The sequence below is a fragment of the Saccoglossus kowalevskii genome, chromosome 19 (genome assembly GCF_978046115.1).
Source record: "Saccoglossus kowalevskii chromosome 19, keSacKowa6.1, whole genome shotgun sequence".
NCBI lineage: Eukaryota > Metazoa > Hemichordata > Enteropneusta > Harrimaniidae > Saccoglossus > Saccoglossus kowalevskii.
Window position 1 is genome coordinate 1,885,661 of NC_140659.1, and position 24,348 is coordinate 1,910,008.

Here is a 24,348-nt window from a genome sequence, read left to right on the forward strand (position 1 = left end):
TTCAAAACTACACTGTAAACACTAGATGAATTGAGTTTGCAAACTACTGAAAACACTAGATGAATTGAGTTTGCAAACTCTACTGAAAACACTAGATGAACTGAGTTTGCAAACTCTACTGAAAACACTAGATGAATTGAGTTTGCAAACTACTGAAAACACTAGATGAACTGAGTTTGCAAACTCTACTGAAAACACTAGATGAATTGAGTTTGCAAACTCCACTGAAAACACTAGATGAATTGAGTTTGCAAACTACACTGAAAACACTAGATGAGTTAAGTTTGCAAACTCCACTGAAAACACTAGATGAATTGAGTTTACAAACTCTACTGAAAACACTAGATGGATTGAGTTTGCAAACTACACTGAAAACACTAGATGAATTGAGTTTGAAAACTCTACTGAAAACACTAGATGAATTGAGTTTGAAAACTCTACTGAAAACACTAGATGAATTGAGTTTGCAAACTCTACTGAAAACACTAGATGAATTGAGTTTGCAAACTCTACTGAAAACACTAGATGAATTGAGTTTGCAAACTCCACTGAAAACACTAGATGAATTGAGATTGCAAACTCCACTGAAAACACTAGATGAATTTAATTTGAAAACTCTACTGAAAACACTGGATAAAATAGATGGCCTCAGGTCTGTGTTAAAACTAATTTAAGTGTAGATGTTTTTAGTCCCCGTTCGGATGTAGTCCAAAAACAAGGATTTATAGATTGACCTCTGTGTGTCCTTGCGTCAGTGTGTGCGTCCGGACCTGTATCTTAGATATGCCTGGATTGATTACATTCAAACTTCACACGTACTGGTTTCTGCTGTAAATTCACCCATCCGAAAAAATCACCCTGGGCAATTTCATGGCCTGGTGGGCTGTTATTTAGGGTTCAAAATTTAAAAAAATGATCATCAAATATTTTTCAGGGACTTATATTTTCATTGAAAAATCCACCTATGCTGATTTCAACGCCGGCAGTTGAACTACCTGAAACGAAAGAAACTATTGCAGAAGCTAATCTAAAATTTGATACATTTTTTTCTTGCTGGATTAAAAAGTAGACTGCCAAAAGATTTCATTACAATATCATCCCAAAAAAATCACATTAACGAACATTGCGCGCCAAATACAAATATTTTTTTTTCATTTTATTAACAACTGCATTGCTTAGTAGCAAATGATCGCCGTAGCGCAATCCGTTCATGCTGCGTTTCACAATCGTTGAATATTACCTAGTAGTGAATATAATTACATGCAAAAAATAAATTCAATGAATTGTTATGAAATGCAAATAAATTTCAACTTATTTCATCGTAAGTGAATGATTCCGATCGCATTTTAAACGGATGATGCTGTAGAAATGAATAACCGCCATGTTTTGACCTGGGACTGTGTTCTTTGACCTGACAGGTCAAATCGCTAATTAACCAATTCAAACGATGGAAGACGCGAATGTGTTGAAATTACCATAGCTCATTTAAATATGTTAATGTTATTGAACGCAGCACGGCAGAGATTTGCAGATGTTGTAGTACGATCTTTTAGCTTGGATTTTGATGGGAAAGCGGCATGATTTGTTTGTAAATAAAAAACTTAGTTGTTGAAAACTGAGATAAACTGAGCACTTGAAGAATTATTTAACATTATTTACAATGATAACAGCTCATTGTTGAAACAAAGCTTACCCATTCACGTTAGTCACAATAAACATCATACTCTTGAATTGGCGTTAATGACTATGGTGAAACTTTTAGGCATCAAGAAAGATTAAAATAACACCTTAAAAACTGCCGAAAAATCACCCTGGGTGATTTCTTGGTCCCATTTTATTTTTTTTAAAACCCAAACTGCCGTTTAATAGCCCAGGGTGAATTTACGGCAGAAACCAGTACATCATACATAATATTATACATATGCACATCAATTTGTTTATCGATCTGATTCAAGATGGCCTAATGGCGGCCATTTTTGTACTGAAAATTCAACCAAATCAAGCATTTCTCTGCTGTTTACAGATGGATTTTTTTTAAACTTGGTACATACATTAGACAATATGGGACCTTGATGCACATCATTTTATTTTTCAGATTAGATTTGAAATGGTCGACTGGCGTCCATTTTGTTTTAATGAATGCCGTTCTAGTGCCATATCTCTGACATGCTTTGATTGATTATGTTCAAATTTCATATATTCATTATACATCATGGATATACAGATGTATTCACAATGGCTGACTGGTGGCCATTTTGTTTTAATTATTGCTGTTCCAGAGCAATATTTCTCAATATGGACAAGTACTTGTTTGACGATCAGATAACTGAATGTCAAACATTTTAATGTTAAAAAGTCATCATAATCAAGCATCAGCTTCTGGATTCATATCTCTGACATGTTTATGTTCCAACTATATTACCATAAACAAAACTACATGTATATATTTTAAATTTGATAACTAACTGGGATTGTGCCATACATGGCTTGTTTATTTATAACAGTCTTAGTTAGTACTTTTTGATGTCAGTAGATTTATGTGTTTAATACACTGCAAAGTAACAACATTATTGTCAAGTAATACATATAAACTTAGTACTGAATACTGTACTTTGTAGTAACACCATTAGTACTTTGTAGTAACGCCATTACTACTGTGTAATAATGGCATTAGTACTGTGTAGTAATGTTGTAAATACTTTGTAGTAATGCTATAAATACTGTGTAGTAATGCTGTAAATACTGTGTAGTAATGCTATAAATACTTTGTAGTGATGCTGTAAATACTTTGTAGTAACGCTATAAATACTTTGTAGTAATGCTTTGAATACTGTGTAGTAATGTTGCAAATACTTTGCAGTAATGCTGTAAATAGTTTGTAGTAATGTTGTAAATACTGTGTAGTAATGCTGTGAATACTTTGCAGTAACGCTGTAAATACTGTGTGGTAATGCTATAAATAATGTGTAGTAATGTTGTAAATACTTTGTAGTAATGCTATACTTTGCAGTAACGCTGTAAATACTGTGATAATGCTATAAATACTGTGTAGTAATGTTGTAAATACTTTATAGTAACGCTATAAATACTGTAGTAATGCTATAAATACTGTGTGGTAATGCTATAAATACTTTGTAGTAATGCTATAAATACTTTGTAGTAACACTGTAAGTACTTTGTAGTAATGCTGTGAATACTTTGCAGTAACGCTGTAAATACTGTGTGGTAATGCTATAAATACTGTGTAGTAATGCTGTAAATACTGTGTAGTAATGCTATACTTTGCAGTAACGCTGTAAATACTGTGGTAATGCTATACATACTGTGTAGTAACGCTTTTAATACTTTTCAGTAATGCTGTAAATACTTTGTAGTGATGCTGTAAATACTTTGTAGTAACTCTATAAATACTTTGTAGTGATGCTGTAAATACTTATAGTAACGCTATAAATACTGTGTAGTAATGCAATAAATACTGTGTGGTAATGCTATAAATACTTTGTAGTAATGCTATAAATACTTTGTAGTAACACTGTAAGTACTTTGTAGTGGTGCTGTAAATACTGTGTAGTAATGCTTTTAATACTTTTCAGTAATGCTGTAAATACTTTGTAGTGATGCTGTAAATACTTTGTAGTAACTCTATAAATACTTTGTAGTGATGCTGTAAATACTTTGTAGTAACTCTATAAATACTTTGTAGTGATGCTGTAAATACTTTGTAGTAACGCTATAAATACTTTGTAGTGATGCTGTAAATACTTTGTAGTAACGCTATAAATACTTTGTAGTGATGCTGTAAATACTTTGCAGTAATGCTGTAAATACTTTGTAGTGATGCTGTAAATACTTTGCAGTAATGCTGTAAATACTTTGTAGTGATGCTGTAAATACTTTGTAATAACACTGTAAATACTTTGAATAATGCTGTAAATACTTTGTGATAATGCTGTAAATCCACTGTCTTACTTTACTTAATCCATCTTAATCCACCTGGTTATCAATGTGTGATGTAATACACAGGAAAGATTCTGTCAGCTTATTTGTACTCAGTTTGTCATTTGGTGCAGATATGAATACATTCAATAATTGTGATTAATAACTTTGATACATTGTCATATTGTTATGCTAATCACAAACAAGGTATTCAATTGACAATACAATTGAGTGATCACATAAACCTCTGTTTTATTGCATTGTGGGTATCATAATTTCCCTTTACCCCATTTCATTGTGAATATTATTCAGTAAATTTTTTTACCCTATTGCATTGTGGGTATCACTCAGTACATCTTTACCCCATTGAATTATGGGAATCATTCAGTACATCTTTATCCCATTGCATTGTGAGTATCATTCATTACCTATTTGCCACATTGCATTGTGGGTAACATTCATTATCCCTTTACCCATAACATTATACCTAATTTCACAGATTGCTGATTCAACTAGCAACAGTTTCCATGGAAGCACTGCACTGAAACTTGTTTTAGAACAACAAGCTAGTTCAGAAGCGGCCATTAAAGTGAGTCAGGGTTACTCTGGACATTTATTTTAGATATGTAGTCAAGTCTAGATGTAGTTAGTTATTTACTTACATATCATGTTATTGTTGGGTAATTATGTTATAGATTGCAGCTTGTAGTATTGTGGTACAGTGCTCAGGAATTCTGTGTTTGCTAATTAAATATTCTGAAAATCTGTGTTTGCTTATTAAATATGCAGGAATTCTGTGTTTGCTAATTAAATATGCAGGAATTCTATGTTTGCTAATTAAATATGCAGGAATTCTGTGTTTGCTAATTAAATATTCAGGAATTCTTTGTTTGCTAATTGAATATGCAGGAATTCTGTGTTTGCTAATTAAATATTCAGGAATTCTTTGTTTGGTAATTGAATATGCAGGAATTCTGTGGTTGCTTATTAAATATACAAGGATGTTTTTTGGTGTATTATTTTCCCAATAGATTGCAATGTGTTTTATTTTTGGAGGGTCAGAAAATGCACAGAGATTGTAAGAAAATTCGTAGTTGTCAGCATGAGAAAGTAGTTCAATTACAACTACCCAATGAATGAAGGCCTAATTACCATAGTTGTTTAATGACTTCCATCTACTCTTGAGAATCAATATAAAACCAGGTGCTGGTTTCTTCCACTGTGAACAGGTCATAAACAAAATGTTGAGTATGTGTGACTGCAATGGTGTTTTAAACTGTCCTACATTATGATCTAATTTCAAAACACTTTTTTAAACACTTGGTTTAAAAGAAATCAATATCTCTGGCATGTAAAATCAAGTCTGAAGGACTGTGTTTGTCACTTCATTTCCGCATTGCATTTTGCCATCACTGACATTAACTCCAGAGGAAAAGACAAAAAACAACTCTACTTTTCCATAACTGGAGGAAGCCTGCAAAGTATTTACGAAATGTATTCTTGGCAATTGTCAACAGCGAAAAGTCTAAGCAACGATCACGACATTTGAAGATATATCATCATTGAACATTCATTCCATCATTCCAGTAAAAAAAATAGACAGTTTGAAAAAAATGAATAATCATAGTAAATTTGATTGTTGCTGTCATTCACAAATGTGACCTCATGGCCATCCTGGAAATCGATTATTTTGATATATATTTGATAAAAAATCAGCTCGTTTTAAAACTTAATTTAAGTTAAATTGCAAGCATATTTAATGTATTCTTTAAAAGTCAGAAGGCAAGGTAACCAGAGTTTAACTATTTTTTCATTTTCTTTTAAATTGAAACATATCATATTTGCTTGGATATATTGCACCATGTTTCCCATCGATTCATATGGTAGAGATATGACATATTCTTATAATGTAAATCAATTGTAAATCACAACTGATACTGTATTAGTTCTCTACCACAAAGGAACACTGTGTTACCAGATAAAGAACATTATGTTATGCAATTTATGACCAATTTTTTTAAAAGTTATGAGTATGCTACCATTAATAAGAGTATTATTTGTAGGAGTGTTTATTGTCATCATTACACTCGTCTTTTTCCTTTATTCAGTAAGTATGGTACAAAGGTGACTTCACTTTTGACCCTAACAATGCTATATTGTGTTTTTAACAATACCCTTTGTATCCGGTAGGTCAAGAAAACCAGAACTCCTCCTTTAAAATAGAGTAACCTGAGATGGATCTTCCCGGGTAATTTTCAAGTTGGGGCAAGATCCAATTTTTATGGTTCATGACAATTACCCCGCCTATATCCCCTATAAGCCTGTTCTTGATATTTTATTGCCATTGTCAAGATAAATAGTTGCTATGGTGACATTGTTTATTTATTCATTCAAGGATTATTATAGTATGTATATATATGCATGCCCTTGTCAGATACCACTCCCACAGTGCTGTACAACCTACCATACCTGTACCTGTAGTAGTGTGTGTGTGTGTGTGTGTGTGTTAAACACACTGTACAACTTATCTGCCATATTCTCTGTGTGATAGGTATGCAGTCACAAGTAGAAAATTCACCATATTACTAATATTCACCATATTATTCCTGACATCTGTGTTTTTTGGTCACAACTAAAATTGTTCTTTTCATTTCATTTTCCAGTCCCTCCAAGGATATTTGAAATCTTTAGAAGAATTGAAAAATGAAGCTTCTGGAGCTGAACCTGATTTGGTGAGTTTGTTAGTCTAGTTTTCAAAATAAGTAGAGGATAAGAGAGGAGAACTAGTGTAATGTTTAAATTTTGGGGGGTTCACCTTTCAAAAAAGTTATGACATTTTTAGAACAGCTGAAATTTGGATACAAAATATGTTAACAAAGAATATGACAATTTGTTTTTTTCTGCTGGAATGAAAATTTATTGATTTTATCATTAACCTTATTTTCTAGGCTCTAAGATTTGACCCATTTTTTCTCTATCAAGTCCCATGCTGTGGTTTAATTGTTTTGGTGCTATGGGTCACTTGGAAATCTGCCAAATATGCACTAGGCATGTGTAGTGTTTTTTTGAACAACCAAAAGTGAGAAATGTACAATAGCTATTGTTGTTAATAATGATAAATTGCTACCATATTCAAGCAATAGCTCTATAATCCCAGAGATTTCACCAAGGCATCATGGGAAATGATATTTTAATAGATTGCTATTCATACAAATATTATCTAGTGACCTGGAGGTGTTAATTATTTTTATGTAAATGATTATCTTCTTTAAATGTGTATATTATTGTTCAGTACCAATTGAGAGGTAAAATCTCAATGTTTTAGAACTCTGCATTTATAGTGCTTAGTTTGACCATTGTTGACAACATTTCTATAATCTAATGTCATTTTGATCACCACTTAAAGATGTTACAATAGGCAGGTGATCATAATCAAGTCACCAGTTACCAGCATAGTTTTTGTCACTGATGACAGTGACTACTTTGTAAAGCTTGGTTAATGACAGTGACTACTTTGTGAAGCTTGGTTGATGACAGTGAATACTTTGTAAAGCTAGGGGAATGACAGTGACTACTTTGTAAAGCTTGGTTGATGACAGTGACTACTTTGTAAAGCTTGGTCGATGACAGTGACTACTTTGTAAAGCTTTGTTAATGACAGTGACTACTTTGTAAAGCTTTGTTAATGACAGTGACTACTTTGTAAAGCTTGGTTAATGACAGTGATTACTTTGTAAAGCTTAGTTAATGACTGTGACTATTTTGTTAAGCTTGGTCGATGACAGTGACTACTTTGTTAAGCTTGGTCGATGACAGTGACTACTTTGTAAAGCTTGGTTGGTGACAGTGACTACTTTGTTAAGCTGGGTTAATGACAGTGACTACTTTGTAAAGCTTGGTTAATGACAGTGACTACTTTGTAAAGCTTGGTTGATGACAGTGACTACTTTGTAAAGCTTGGTTAATGACAGTGACTACTTTGTGAAGCTTGGTTGACGACAGTGAATACTTTGTAAAGCTTGGGGAATGACAGTGACTACTTTGTAAAGCTTGGTCGATGACAGTGACTACTTTGTAAAGCTTGGTTGGTGACAGTGACTACTTTGTTAAGCTGGGTTAATGACAGTGACTACTTTGTAAAGCTTGGTTAATGACAGTGACTACTTTGTAAAGCTTGGTTGATGACAGTGACTACTTTGTAAAGCTTGGTTAATGACAGTGACTACTTTGTAAAGCTTGGTTAATAATAGTGACTACTTTGTAAAGCTTGGTTAATGACAGTGACTACTTTGTTAAGCTTGGTTAATGACAGTGATTACTTTGTTAAGCTTGGTTGATGACAGTGACTACTTTGTAAAGCTTGGTTAATGACAGTGACTACATTGTAAAGCTTGGTTGATGACAGTGACTACTTTGTAAAGCTTGGTGAATGACAGTGACTACTTTGTAAAGCTTGGTTAATGACAGTGACTACTTTGTAAAGCTTGGTTGATGACAGTGACTACTTTGTAAAGCTTGGTTGATGACAGTGACTACTTTGTAAAGCTTGGTTAATGACAGTGACTACTTAGTAAAGCTTGATTAATAACAATGACTACTTTGTGAAGCTTGGTTTATGACAGTGACTATTTTGTAAAGCTTGGTTGATGACAGTGACTACTTTGTAAAGCTTGGTTGATGACAGTGACTACTTTGTAAAGCTTGGTTAATGACAGTGACTACTTAGTAAAGCTTGATTAATAACAATGACTACTTTGTGAAGCTTGGTTTATGACAGTGACTATTTTGTAAAGCTTGGTTAATGACAGTGACTACTTTGTTAAGCTTGGTTAATGACAGTGACTACTTTGTAAAGCTTGGTTAATGACAGTGACTACTTTGTAAAGCTTGGTTAATGACAGTGACTATTTTGTAAAGCTTGGTGAATGACAGTGACTACTTTGTAAAGCTTGGTTAATGACAGTGACTACTTTGTAAAGCTTGGTTGATGACAGTGACTACTTTGTAAAGCTTGGTTGATGACAGTGACTACTTTGTAAAGCTTGGTTAATGACAGTGACTACTTAGTAAAGCTTGGTTAATAACAGTGACTACTTTGTAAAGCTTGGTTAATGACAGTGACTATTTTGTAAAGCTTGGTTAATGACAGTGACTACTTTGTAAAGCTTGGTTAATGACAGTGACTACTTTGTTAAGCTTGGTTAATGACAGTGATTACTTTGTTAAGCTTGGTTGATGACAGTGACTATTTTGTAAAGCTTGGTTAATGACAGTGACTACTTTGTTAAGCTTGGTTAATGACAGTGATTACTTTGTTAAGCTTGGTTGATGACAGTGACTATTTTGTAAAGCTTGGTTGATGACAGTGACTACTTTGTAAAGCTTGGTTAATAACAGTGACTACTTTGTAAAGCTTGGTTAATGACAGTGATTACTTTGTTAAGCTTGGTTGATGACAGTGACTATTTTGTAAAGCTTGGTGAATGACAGTGACTACTTTGTAAAGCTTGGTTAATGACAGTGACTACTTTGTAAAGCTTGGTTGATGACAGTGACTACTTTGTAAAGCTTGGTTGATGACAGTGACTACTTTGTAAAGCTTGGTTAATGACAGTGACTACTTAGTAAAGCTTGGTTAATAACAGTGACTACTTTGTAAAGCTTGGTTAATGACAGTGACTATTTTGTAAAGCTTGGTTAATGACAGTGACTACTTTGTAAAGCTTGGTTAATGACAGTGACTACTTTGTTAAGCTTGGTTAATGACAGTGATTACTTTGTTAAGCTTGGTTGATGACAGTGACTATTTTGTAAAGCTTGGTTAATGACAGTGACTACTTTGTTAAGCTTGGTTAATGACAGTGATTACTTTGTTAAGCTTGGTTGATGACAGTGACTATTTTGTAAAGCTTGGTTGATGACAGTGACTACTTTGTAAAGCTTGGTTAATAACAGTGACTACTTTGTAAAGCTTGGTTAATGACAGTGATTACTTTGTTAAGCTTGGTTGATGACAGTGACTATTTTGTAAAGCTTGGTTAATGACAGTGACTACTTTGTAAAGCTTGGTTGATGACAGTGACTACTTTGTAAAGCTTGGTTAATGACAGTGATTACTTTGTTAAGCTTGGTTAATGACAGTGACTATTTTGTAAAGCTTGGTTTATGACAGTGACTACTTTGTAAAGCTTGATTAATAACAATGACTATTTTGTAAAGCTTGGTTAATGACAGTGACTACTTTGTAAAGCTTGGTTAATGACAGTGACTACTTTGTAAAGCTTGGTTAATGACAGTGATTACTTTGTTAAGCTTGGTTAATGACAGTGACTACTTTGTTAAGCTTGGTTAATGACAGTGACTACTTTGTTAAGCTTGGTTAATGACAGTGACTACTTTGTAAAGCTTGGTTAATGACAGTGACTACTTTGTAAAGCTTGGTTAATGACAGTGATTACTTTGTTAAGCTTGGTTAATGACAGTGACTACTTTGTAAAGCTTGGTTAATGACAGTGATTACTTTGTTAAGCTTGGTTAATGACAGTGACTACTTTGTAAAGCTTGGTTAATGACAGTGACTACTTTGTAAAGCTTGGTTAATGACAGTGACTACTTTGTAAAGCTTGGTTAATGACAGTGACTACTTTGTAAAGCTTGGTTAATGACAGTGATTACTTTGTTAAGCTTGGTTAATGACAGTGACTACTTTGTAAAGCTTGGTTAATGACAGTGACTACTTTGTAAAGCTTGGTTAATGACAGTGACTACTTTGTAAAGCTTGGTTAATGACAGTGACTACTTTGTAAAGCTTGGTTAATGACAGTGACTACTTTGTAAAGCTTGGTTAATGACAGTGACTACTTTGTAAAGCTTGGTTGATGACAGTGACTACTTTGTAAAGCTTGGTTGGTGACAGTGACTACTTTGTACAGCTTGTTCTAATAATTGAAGTTGCATCTTGATTGTGTATGGAATAACTAAAAAAGTACTGTTTTAGAGAGAGACCTTATAAAAACTACAAAGGTTGCGATAACGTATCGAGATTATACCATACAAAACTACATGGGGAAGGTAACTTATTGGAATATATCATATAAAACTGCAGGGGTGGGTAAATTATTGGAATTCACCATATGAAACTGCAGAGGTGGGTAAATTATTGGAATTCACCATATGAAACTGCAGGGGTGGGTAAATTATTGGAATATACCCTATGAAATTGCAGGGGTAGGTAAATTATTGGAATATACCATATGAAACTGCAGGGGTAGGTAAATTATTGGAATATACCATATGAAACTGCAGGGGTGGGTAAATTATTGGAATATACCATATGAAACTGCAGGGGTAGGTAAATTATTGGAATATACCATATGAAACTGCAGGGGTGGGTAAATTATTGGAATATACCATATGAAACTGCAGGGGTGGGTAAATTATTGGAATATACCCTATGAAACTGCAGGGGTAGGTAAATTATTGGAATATACCATATGAAACTGCAGGGGTGGGTAAATTATTGGAATTCACCATATGAAACTGCAGAGGTGGGTAAATTATTGGAATTCACCATATGAAACTGCAGGGGTGGGTAAATTATTGGAATATACCCTATGAAATTGCAGGGGTAGGTAAATTATTGGAATATACCATATGAAACTGCAGGGGTAGGTAAATTATTGGAATATACCATATGAAACTGCAGGGGTGGGTAAATTATTGGAATATACCCTATGAAACTGCAGGGGTAGGTAAATTATTGGAATATACCATATGAAACTGCAGGGGTGGGTAAATTATTGGAATATACCATATGAAACTGCAGGGGTGGGTAAATTATTGGAATATACCATATGAAACTGCAGGGGTGGGTAAATTATTGGAATATACCATATGAAACTGCAGGGGTGGGTAAATTATTGGAATATACCATATGAAACTGCAGGGGTGGGTAAATTATTGGAATATACCCTATGAAACTGCAGGGGTAGGTAAATTATTGGAATATACCATATGAAACTGCAGGGGTGGGTAAATTATTGGAATATACCCTATGAAACTGCAGGGGTAGGTAAATTATTGGAATATACCATATGAAACTGCAGGGGTAGATAAATTATTGGAATATACCATATGAAACTGCAGGGGTGGGTAAATTATTGGAATATACCATATGAAACTGCAGGGGTGGGTAAATTATTGGAATATACCATATGAAACTGCAGGGGTAGGTAAATTATTGGAATATACCCTATGAACTGCAGGGGTGGGTAAATTATTGGAATATACCATATGAAACTGCAGGGGTAGGTAAATTATTGGAATATACCATATGAAACTGCAGGGGTAGGTAAATTATTGGAATATACCATATGAAACTGCAGGGGTAGGTAAATTATTGGAATTTACCATATGAACTGCAGGGGTGGGTAAATTATTGGAATATACCCTATGAACTGCAGGGGTAGATAAATTATTGGAATATACCATATGAAACTGCAGGGGTGGGTAAATTATTGGAATATACCCTATGAACTGCAGGGGTATGTAAATTATTGGAATATACTGTACTATATGAAACTGCAGGGGTGGGTAAATTATTGGAATTTACCATATGAATTGCAGGGGTGGGTAAATTATTGGAATATACCATATGAAACTGCAGGGGTGGGTAAATTATTGGAATTTACCTTATGAAACTGTAGGGGTAGATAAATTATTGGAATATACCCTATGAACTGTAGGGGTAGATAAATTATTGGAATATACCATATAAAACTGCAGGGGTAGATAAATTATTGGAATATACCCTATGAACTGCAGGGGTAGCTAAATTATTCGAATATACCATATGAAACTACAGGCGGAAGGATCAGTTCTGCTGATAGAAGCATGACTACCTCTTAGAGAGTAAACTACAATACAAGTAAAATGCTGGATTTCTAACAAAGAATAAGCAATTCCAGTTTTCGCATATCAATGACTTTTCATGTATCAGTCATCAATAGATTCTGTATTCACAATGTGAGTATTGTAATTCTTTTGTCCAAACACCAACTTCTTTGTAGTTCTCTCAATGACGTGTCTTTAGTAGTACCAGTATGAAGCAGTTCATTACACTCCTTGTAGCAAAACTTTGAAAGGAATTGTCTTATATTCATTCACTTCTGTAATTGTTTTTTAGCTTCAATAGTTAATCATTGAAACATGGCTTTAATTAACACTCAGATTATTTGCTGCGAATTTCAAATATGCCAACCATCACTGGTTAATTTGACTGATTGAACTTTTCATCATTCCCTTCACTGTGTATGCTACCATATATTGATCTCAATGCTATGAGTCTTGGACATAAAAACTGTATTTTGTTATTATCATGGCAATATATTTATAGTTTTTCTATGTTTATTTTAGAATGATGACAAACTAGATACGTCAGTGACCAGTTTGACATCTGTAAGTGAGAGTGCCCTGCAGCCATCACAAACTGGTGCTGTATCACCACCTGGAAGAGGACCATTAAGACATAGTACTCCTGGCATACCTGAAAATAGTACATCTGGAATTCAAGAGAATAGTACACCTGGGATATCTGAAATTGGAACATCTGGGATATCTGAAATTGGAACATCTGGGATATCCGAGACAGAGGACAACTCATCCAGGGATCAGGACACAAGTATACCTAACAGAGATCCAACAGATGGAGGTATATACTTATTTTGGTATTTATTTTGATTATAGAACTTACCATTACCACTATAGAAATTACAATTAGCCTACGAGCCCTGGTGTACACACTAGGGGTGAGTCTGCTGTATGTATTTGATTGCGATCACTTGTTATGACAGGGTCTAACTGGGCTCTTTATGTGATGACAGAGTCTAACTGGGCTCTTTATGTGATGACAGGGTCTAACTGGGCTCTTTATGTTATGACAGGGTCTAACTGGGTTCTTTATGTGATGACAGGGTCTAACTGGGCTCTTTATGTGATGACAGGGTCTAACTGGGTTCTTTATGTGATGACAGGGTCTAACTGGGCACTTTGTGTGACAACAAGGTCTAACTGGACTCTTTATGTGATGACAGGGTCTAACTGGGCACTTTATGTGATAACAGGGTCTAACTGGGCACTATATGTGATGACAGGGTCTAACTGGGCACTTTATGTGATGACAGGGTCAAACTGGGCACTTTATGTGATGACAGAGTCTAACTGGACTCTTTATGTGATAACAGGGTCTAACTGGGCTCTTTATGTGATGACAGGGTCTAACTGGGCACTTTATGTGATGACAGAGTCTAACTGGACTCTTTATGTTATAACAGGGTCTAATTGGGCTCTTTATGTGATAACAGGGTCTAACTGGGCTCTTTATATGATGACAGGGTCTAACTGGGCACTTTATGTGATATTAGGGTCTAACTGGGCTCTTTATGTGATAACAGGGTCTAACTGGGCTCTTTATGTGATAACAAGGTCTAACTGGGCTCTTTATGTGATAACAGGGTCTAACTGGACTCTTTATGTGATAACAGGGTCTAACTGGGCACTTTATGTGATGACAGAGTCTAACTGGACTCTTTATGTGATAACAGGGTCTAACTGGACTCTTTATGTGATGACAGAGTCTAACTGAACTCTTTATGTGATAACAGGGTCTAACTGGGCTCTTTATGTGATGACAGGGTCTAACTGGGCTCTTTATGTTATGACAGGGTCTAACTGGGTTCTTTATGTGATGACAGGGTCTAACTGGGCTCTTTATGTGATGACAGGGTCTAACTGGGTTCTTTATGTGATGACAGGGTCTAACTGGGCACTTTGTGTGACAACAAGGTCTAACTGGACTCTTTATGTGATGACAGGGTCTAACTGGGCACTTTATGTGATGACAGAGTCTAACTGGACTCTATGTGATAACAGGGTCTAACTGGGCTCTTTATGTGATGACAGTGTCTAACTGGGCTCTTTATGTGATGACAGGGTCTTCTAGGCACTTCATAAAATGACAGGGTTTGACTGGGCACTTTGTGTTATGACAGGGTCTACTAGGCACTTCATAAAATGATAGGGTTTGACTGGGCACTTTGTGTTATGACAGGGTCTACTAGGCACTTCATAAAATGACAGGGTTTGACTGGGCACTTTGTGTGTTTTGATAGGGTCTACTAGGCACTTCATAAAATGACAGGGTTTGACTGGGCACTTTGTGTTATGACAGGATCTACTAGGCACTTCATAAAATGACAGGGTTTGACTGGGCACTTTGTGTTATGATAGGGTCTACTAGGCACTTCATAAAATGACAGGGTTTGACTGGGCACTTTGTGTTATGATAGGGTCTACGAGGCACTTTTTAAAATGACAGGGTTTGACTGGGCACTTTGTGTTATGACAGGGTCTACTAGGCACTTCATAAAATGACAGGGTTTGACTGGGCACTTTGTGTGTTATGATAGGGTCTACTAGGCACTTCATAAAATGACAGGGTTTGACTGGGCACTTTGTGTGTTATGATAGGGTCTACTAGGCACTTCATAAAATGACAGGGTTTGACTGGGCACTTTGTGTTATGACAGGGTCTACTAGGCACTTCATAAAATGACAGGGTTTGACTGGGCACTTTGTGTTATGACAGGGTCTACTAGGCACTTCATAAAATGACAGGGTTTGACTGGGCACTTTGTGTGTTATGATAGGGTCTACTAGGCACTTCATAAAATGACAGGGTTTGACTGGGCACTTTGTGTTATGATATGGTCTACTAGGCACTTCATAAAATGACAGGGTTTGACTGGGCACTTTGTGTTATGACAGGGTCTACTAGGCACTTCATAAAATGACAGGGTTTGACTGGGCACTTTGTGTTATGACAGGGTCTACTAGGCACTTCATAAAATGACAGGGTTTGTCTGGGCACTTTGTGTGTTTTGATAGGGTCTACTAGGCACTTCATAAAATGACAGGGTTTGACTGGGCACTTTGTGTTATGACAGGGTCTACTAGGCACTTCATAAAATGACAGGGTTTGACTGGGCACTTTGTGTTATGACAGGGTCTACTAGGCACTTCATAAAATGACAGGGTTTGACTGGGCACTTTGTGTTATGACAGGGTCTACTAGGCACTTCATAAAATGACAGGGTTTGACTGGGCACTTTGTGTTATGACAGGGTCTACTAGGCACTTCATAAAATGACAGGGTTTGACTGGGCACTTTGTGTTATGACAGGGTCTACTAGGCACTTCATAAAATTACAGGGTTTGACTGGGCACTTTGTGTTATGATAGGGTCTACTCAGCACTTCATAAAATGACAGGGTTTGACTGGGCACTTTGTGTTATGACAGGGTCTACAAGGCACTTCATAAAATGACAGGGTTTGACTGGGCACTTTGTGTGTTATGATAGGGTCTACTAGGCACTTCATAAAATGACAGGGTTTGACTGGGCACTTTGTGTTATGATAGGGTCTGCTAGGCACTTCATAAAATGACAGGGTTTGACTGGGCACTTTGTGTTATGACAGGGTCTACTAGGCACTTCATAAAATGACAGGGTTTGACTGGGCACTTTGTGTGTTTTGATAGGGTCTACTAGGCACTTCATAAAATGACAGGGTTTGACTGGGCACTTTGTGTTATGATAGGGTCTACTAGGCACTTCATAAAATGACAGGGTTTGACTGGGCACTTTGTGTGTTATGATAGGGTCTACTAGGCACTTCATAAAATGACAGGGTTTGACTGGGCACTTTGTGTTATGACAGGGTCTACTAGGCACTTCATAAAATGACAGGGTTTGACTGGGCACTTTGTGTTATGATAGGGTCTACGAGGCACTTTTTAAAATGACAGGGTTTGACTGGGCACTTTGTGTTATGACAGGGTCTACGAGGCACTTCATAAAATGACAGGGTTTGACTGGGCACTTTGTGTGTTTTGATAGGGTCTACTAGGCACTTCATAAAATGACAGGGTTTGACTGGGCACTTTGTGTGTTATGATAGGGTCTACTAGGCACTTCATAAAATGACAGGGTTTGACTGGGCACTTTGTGTTATGATAGGGTCTACTAGGCACTTCATAAAATGACAGGGTTTGACTGGGCACTTTGTGTTATGACAGGGTCTACTAGGCACTTCATAAAATGATAGGGTTTGACTGGGCACTTTGTGTTATGACAGGGTTTACTAGGCACTTTATAAAATGACAGGATTTGACTGGGCACTTTGTGTTATGACAGGGTTTACTAGGCACTTCATAAAATGAGAGGGTTTGACTGGGCACTTTGTGTTATGATAGGGTCTACTAGGCACTTCATAAAATGACAGGGTTTGACTGGGCACGTTGTGTGTTATGATAGGGTCTACTAGGCACTTCATAAAATGACAGGGTTTGACTGGGCACGTTGTGTTATGATAAGGTCTACTAGGCACTTCATAAAATGACAGGGTTTGACTGGGCACTTTGTGTTATGACAGGGTCTACTAGGCACTTCATAAAATGACAGGGTTTGACTGGGCACTTTGTGTTATGATAGGGTCTACTAGGCACTTCATAAAATGACAGGGTTTGACTGGGCACTTTGTGTTATGACATGGTCTACTAGGCACTTCATAAAATGACAGGGTTTGACTGGGCACTTTGTGTTATGACAGGGTCTACTAGGCACTTCATAAAATGACAGGGTTTGACTGGGCACTTTGTGTGTTATGATAGGGTCTACTAGGCACTTCATAAAATGACAGGGTTTGACTGGGCACTTTGTGTTATGATAAGGTCTACTTGGCACTTCATAAAATGACAGGGTTTGACTGGGCACTTTGTGTTATGACAGGGTCTACTAGGCACTTCATAAAATGACAGGGTTTGACTGGGCACTTTGTGTTATGACAGGGTCTACTAGGCACTTCATAAAATGACAGGGTTTGACTGGGCACTTTGTGTTATGATAGGGTTTATGTATCATGGTATAATCCAAAATTGCAGAATCTTATATATATATGCATATTTTAGAAATTGTCTAAAAATAGTTTTGCTTTTGTTTTGTTTTAGCATCTGCAGTTGCAAGACAGTTGTTGGTAGAAACTTTATTGGCTGTTGAGCTTAGTGAAAATACAGAAGACGAACAGACAGGACCTGGTAACCAAGAAAGTGAGACACCAGAAGGGCCAAGAAGCACAGAAAGGTCTTCTCCATCTTTGTTTCTCAGAAAGACTCCTCCTGGCACTGGGGATGAACTATTAGATGTTTTAGAAGCAATTGGTCAAGAGTGCAACGACCTTAGAAAGGAATTGTCTGAATCAAAAAATAGAGAAATTAGTCTGGAGAAGGAATTATTGAACTACAGTATTACAACAAGGTCATCCACAGAAGATGATAAAGTCATTTCAAAACTGGTGCAAGAACTTGAAATGCTAAGGGGAGAAAACCGAAGACTGTACAGAGAAGCAGCTAATGCCAAGAATTCTAACTCGCATGATAGGAAGAGTGTAGAGGCTCTGCAGAGAACAGTGGAGCGGCTTCAGAACCAAGTGGATCAACTTAATTCTGAAAATTTTGCATTTAAATTTAAGCAAAGATTGAAGGAAGTGCACACAGAAAAGTTGCAAAGTGCAACAAGAGACCAGATTCAAGACGATCTATCATCATCAAAAGAAGGCAGTCCGCAATCTGAGGACTTGGATGGTAGTAGACACATAGAAGGTCTTCCAGACACAACAAATATCAGAGAACTGAAACAACATCTAGCTAGTGCAAAATATGAAACAGAAATGCTAAGAAATAAATTAGACAGCACAAACTCTGACATGACTTCAAAACTAAATCAAACTTTTGAAGATTTGAAAACAACCAAACATGAGAGTCAAAGACTGGAGCAAGAAAACAAGTTGTTAAAAATGGCTTCTGAAACTAATAAATCAGAGATTGTTTCATTGTCAGTCAAATGTGAACATCTACAAAATGCATTGATTGAAGCTGAGCAAAGAAATAACAGAGTGAGTGCACAACTGAGTGAACTACAAACTGAGTTTGGATGCGATCCTGACTCAACACCGAGAAGAATAAAACGAGAAAATGCTATTTTGAAGGAAAAACTACAAATTGCAGAAGAAGATCGAGAAATTCTGAAACAAGAGTTAAAGAACTATCGATTGACTCAGTCAATCTTAGGAATGTCAAACTCCTATCAGCAGAGATATATGGGTTCAACTGGTCTGGTTCCCATGGAAACCACAAATAGGGAAAAAGAATCATTTCACAATGCAAGAAATGAAACTGATATAGACTATATGTCTGTTGGGAAAGATGTTCATAGAAGAAGTCATACTATTGGAGGATCTGTTACCGCAGATACTAGAAAATGGGCTGAGCCACATACAAGGCAATCTGCATCCGAATCAAGGCAAAAAATACGATCTAGAAGTCTCTCACCAGCCAACACACAATCAACAAGCCATGATAGAAGGGGTCATAGGTCATTACCTAGGCAACAAATGAATCCAGCTTCTTCCTATGGTGAACTTCCAAGTTTTCAGAAAACAGAGCAACAAAGAAGTGCTCCCCCAGGTGCTGAAAAACCACCACTAGGAAGAGATATCAAGATGATGTCAAAGCAGGATGTATCTCCTTCACCAAAAAACAGGAGAATGACCCAGGACAGGAGCCCAGCAAGGCTAGAACAAGGCAGACATGAGAGAAGCCCATCAAGACAGGAACTGGGTAGACAAGACAGGAGCCCAGCTAGACAGGAACATGGTAGGCATGTAGAAGATAACTCAGCTAGGCAGGAAAAAGGTCGAGAAAGAAGTCCAGCTAGAAAAGACCAAAGCCGAGAAAGAAGTCCAGCTAGAAAAGACCAAAGCCGAGAAAAAAGTCCAGCTAGAAAAGACCAAAGCCGAGAGAGAAGTCCAGGGAGAAAAGATCAGAGTAGAAGCCGGGAAAGAAGTAGAGAGAGAGAAAAAACTCCTCAACGTGATAGAAGTCCAACTAGAGATGACATTCATGGACAAGAAATTTATAACATTCCACTTTTAGCTGTTAATGCTAATGAAAATGATGATTCTGATTCTGATGGTCTGTCTGAAAGAAGCTTCCGAGCAGAAGATTTCATAAATGAGTTTGATAATGAAACCAAAGATACTGCTCGAAAACGTGAAATAGAACAATGGTTGAGAGAAGAGGCACAGAAAGAACTCGATCTGACATCAAGAACTGAAAAAGAAACCAGCTTCTCAAGTGAGAAAAAGATTCACTATGGTAAACTTCCAACACCTGAAGCTTCAAGAACAAAATCAAAATTTGATGATTTGAGTTTTTTGTCTCAAAGTGATCTGGAGGTAATTTATGGAAAATTACCAAACACAAACATCTCACTACCCTCTTCAACAACAACAACGGTACTTTTCCCTGTAACTACGGCAACATACACTTCAACAAGACAACATGCAAGTAAGGATTATAGAACCTATTCTTCATCACAATCCAAACCACAGACTTCAACAATCCCTGCTTCCTCAAACACAACAAATACAAAGCAAGTTTCAACTGCTCCCCCAAAGAAACCTATTTTTGACTGGAAGTTTGAAAGGAACCCATTCTCTGCTACAGCTACATCAAAACCACATTATGACACAGAGCTGTTGACCTCCTCTTATAGTGGCAAACATGATAGTCATTCAGTTTCAGGGCCAAAGGCTGTTACTAAGACAACCATTTCTGAGAAAACCTCCTCACAACTCTGGTATGAGAAAGAGCCTTTTTTATTGCCAATGGTCACAACAGAAGTACAAGATGAAGTTCATGAAAGGAAATATGAACTGTTCCCAAAGGAAGTGCCTTCACCAGATGATGACGACAGTTTAAAAGGTAGTTATGAAGAACTACCAAATCCAAGGCTGACAAGCCTAGTAACAAAACCTAACTATGATCGTTATACTCAAGGTAAACATTTTCAGACATCATCAACAGCTCCAATTAAGACTGCTGCAGGTTACCAACAACTACCTACACGAACCAAACACACACTGTCAGGAGCGCAATATGATGGCAAACACCTACATTCAACCGCTGTATCCATGACAACAACTATGCCTGCACCTAGGATGTCTTTCAGCAATAGGTACCTTGCAAATGGACATTTGCCTTCAGAGCAAAGACCAGAGAAATCAGCTGACAAAGTCACCTTTGGCAAGCTCCCAGAAAACACTGGCATGCCAATAACCCCTGGATATGCAGATTATTCCACAAAATTTGATTTATTTCCAAAGAAGGAGTCTGCAAGTGCCTTAGAAAGAAAGAATGACAGCAATTCGATCTATTTGAAAAAGTACAGTAGACCAGCATCCAGAGAATCTCATAAAACCCTTTCATCTGAGAACATACATGACTCATCAACAAGACCAACCGTCACCAAGGCAACGTCTTCTAATAGACCAGCAGTGGCAGGCTCAGATGTGTCCACTAATGGTCCACTGACTCTGAGTGAATTAGAAGAATCACCAAAGAAATCCAACAGCTCCAATGCTGCTAAAAACCAGTATACTTATGGTGAATCAGTGCAGATGTCAAATCAGAAATTCAACAGCTCTGAACCTGCTGCAGACCGGTATACTACTGACAAACCAGGGCACACCTCAAATCAGAAAACCATTAAGGCAGAAACTGGGACCAATTTTGTTGGATACAAATATGGCTCTTCCAATTTGCTGGATACCCCCTCTGTTCCACTGCCAACGGTTACCGGTTTGGGAATTGAAACGGGTGATTCTGGAAGTCTTTTGTTAGACAAGTTCAGGGATATCTCACTCACATCAGAACAGCAGGAATATGCAAATAGCTTAATTAGTAAATATGTTGGCATGGTACATTAATAATCTCAAACCTGTTATATATATATCCCTTCATTTTACTTTACCTCTATGGTGATGGTTTGTATTTGAAACCTTTTTTTTAAAAATATTCTGTAAAATATAATTCACTTTCTAAAACACCATAGCTTTTTAAATAATCATACAGTTATGTAAGATATCAATTCAATTGAAGAATATGAATGTTTTTAATAGTTTTAGCCCACATTTTCAAATGTTGACTCAACAACTTACTGGTTTCAATGTCAGTGGTGTATTCCGATAAACTGTATCTCTAATAGAAGCGCATATAATCCTAAAATCACATTTGTTGTGAACTGAATTATTAAAAAATATTACTTATTATGACCATAGACAAACCTCTGTAATTTACAAAAGTGCATGCACTACTAATAGAGCAACTATGGTACACTGTATTTCAGTTCATACCGGTTTTAATGTCAGTGATGCAAACTGGTATAATCCAGTTCATACTGGTTTCAATCAAATAGTTTATTATGTTAATTTTGTACAAAGATATTGTAAAAATAAGTGCCTTGGTACATGAAATGAATTTTATACCAAATTTAGCATTTTTTTGCCAGTACTACATATATTTGACAGGCTTGATTATTTGTGTTTGTGTTGTTATTGATATTTGTAACTTCTTATGCTGGCAATAATTGCATTCCAGTTTTTGATAAAAATGTTTCACTTGTAATCTTTTAAAATTTGCAAATTATTCACCAGAAATTGTTAAACCTGTTAAAATGCTAATTCTATAATTGTCAAAGAACTGTTAAAATTAAAGTGAACACCTGAACTTCTATGGTTTTAACATGAAGGCTTGTATAGCTGCTACGATTTCAAAATGAAGGCTTGTATAACCACTATGGTTTTACCATGAAGGCTTGTATAACTGCTATGGTTTTACCATGAAGGCTTGTATAACTGCTATGGTTTTACCATAAAGTCTTGTATAATTGCTATGCTTTTAACATGAAGGCTTGTATAACTGCTATGGTTTTACCAAAAAGTCTTGTATAACTGCTATGCTTTTAACATGAAGGCTTGTATAACTGCTATGGTTTTACCATGAAGGCTTGTATAACCGCTATGGTTTTACCATGAAGGCTTGTATAACTGCTATGGTTTTAACATGAAGGCTTGTATAACTGCTATGCTTTTAACATGAAGGCTTGTATAACTGCTATGGTCTTAACATGAAGGCTTGTGTAACTGCTATGGTTTTACCATAAAGTCTTGTATAACTGCTATGCTTTTAACATGAAGGCTTGTATAACTGCTATAGTTTTAATATGAATGCTTGTATAACCACTATGGTTTTACCATGAAGGCTTGTATAACTGCTATAGTTTTACCATAAAGTCTTGTATAACTGCTATGCTTTTAACATGAAGGCTTGTATAACTGCTATGGTTTTACCATAAAGTCTTGTATAACTGCTATGCATTTAACATGAAGGCTTGTATAACTGCTATGCTTTTAACATGAAGGCTTGTATAACTTCTATGGTTTTACCATAAAGTCTTGTATAACTGCTATGCTTTTAACATGAAGGCTTGTATAACTGCTATGGTTTTACCATGAAGGCTTGTATAACTGCTATGGTTTTACCATAAAGTCTTGTATAACTGCTATGCTTTTAACATGAAGGCTTGTTTAACTGCTATGGTTTTACCATGAAGGCTTGTATAACTGCTATGGTTTTACCATAAAGTCTTGTATAACTGCTATGCTTTTAACATGAAGGCTTGTATAACTGCTATGCTTTTAACATGAAGGCTTGTATAACTGCTATGGTTTGACCATAAAGTCTTGTATAACTGCTATGCTTTTAACATGAAGGCTTGTATAACTGCTATGCTTTTAACATGAAGACTTGTATAACTGCTATGGTTTTAACATGAAGGCTTGTATAACTGCTATGGATTTAACATGAAGTCTTGTATAACTGCTATGGTTTTAACATAAAGGCTTGTATAACTGCTATGGTTTTAACATGAATGAACCATAGCAATGCAAGTCATTCAAAGTAAGGGAGGGGGATGGACCATAGCACTGAAAGTCACTTTGAGGGAGGGAGGAAGGATGAATCTTAGCACTACAACTCACTGAACTATTTGCGGTATGAAAAATATGTTTTGAAGGGAAATAATTTTTATAATAACAATGTCAGTTACCCAGTGATGATCTACTTACCTTTGTCTTCCATTTGACATCTACAGAAAACCATGACATGATTCACAATGTAATAATCGTTTTTAATAAATTATAATAAATATAAATTTTTATCAAATAATTTTGTCTGTAAGTGTGTGGCTGTTATTAATCCCAGAAAGTTACTGTTGGTTTAATAGTAAACAAAATTGAAATAAGTGAAACATGATGTATAATGTAGTTGTAAAGTTTCATTGCAATCAGTCAATGTATTTCAGAGACATGAATCTAGAACAGCATTTGCATTGGCCATTTTGAATTCGATCTGAAAAAACATGGTTCCGTTTATATATATGATCAATGTATGTACAAAA

General features: G+C 36.1%; 1 protein-coding gene across 2 annotated transcripts in view; it reads left to right on the top strand.

The window, feature by feature from the left end:
• The window catches only part of LOC144344836 (uncharacterized), a 59,992-nt gene extending 35,876 nt beyond the window's left edge, over positions 1-24,116 (top strand). Inside the window, exons 11-14 of one of the 2 annotated variants that reach the window (XM_085493500.1) lie at positions 4,436-4,525; positions 6,600-6,668; positions 13,351-13,645; positions 18,000-24,116. In XM_085493500.1, coding sequence (XP_085349626.1) covers positions 4,436-4,525; positions 6,600-6,668; positions 13,351-13,645; positions 18,000-21,817 — 4,272 coding nt within the window. In that variant the 3' untranslated portion in view covers positions 21,818-24,116. The remainder of the gene's footprint in view (positions 1-4,435; positions 4,526-6,599; positions 6,669-13,350; positions 13,646-17,999) is intronic. The other variant, XM_085493501.1, reaches the window with a different exon arrangement.
• Positions 24,117-24,348: the final 232 nt, after the last annotated feature.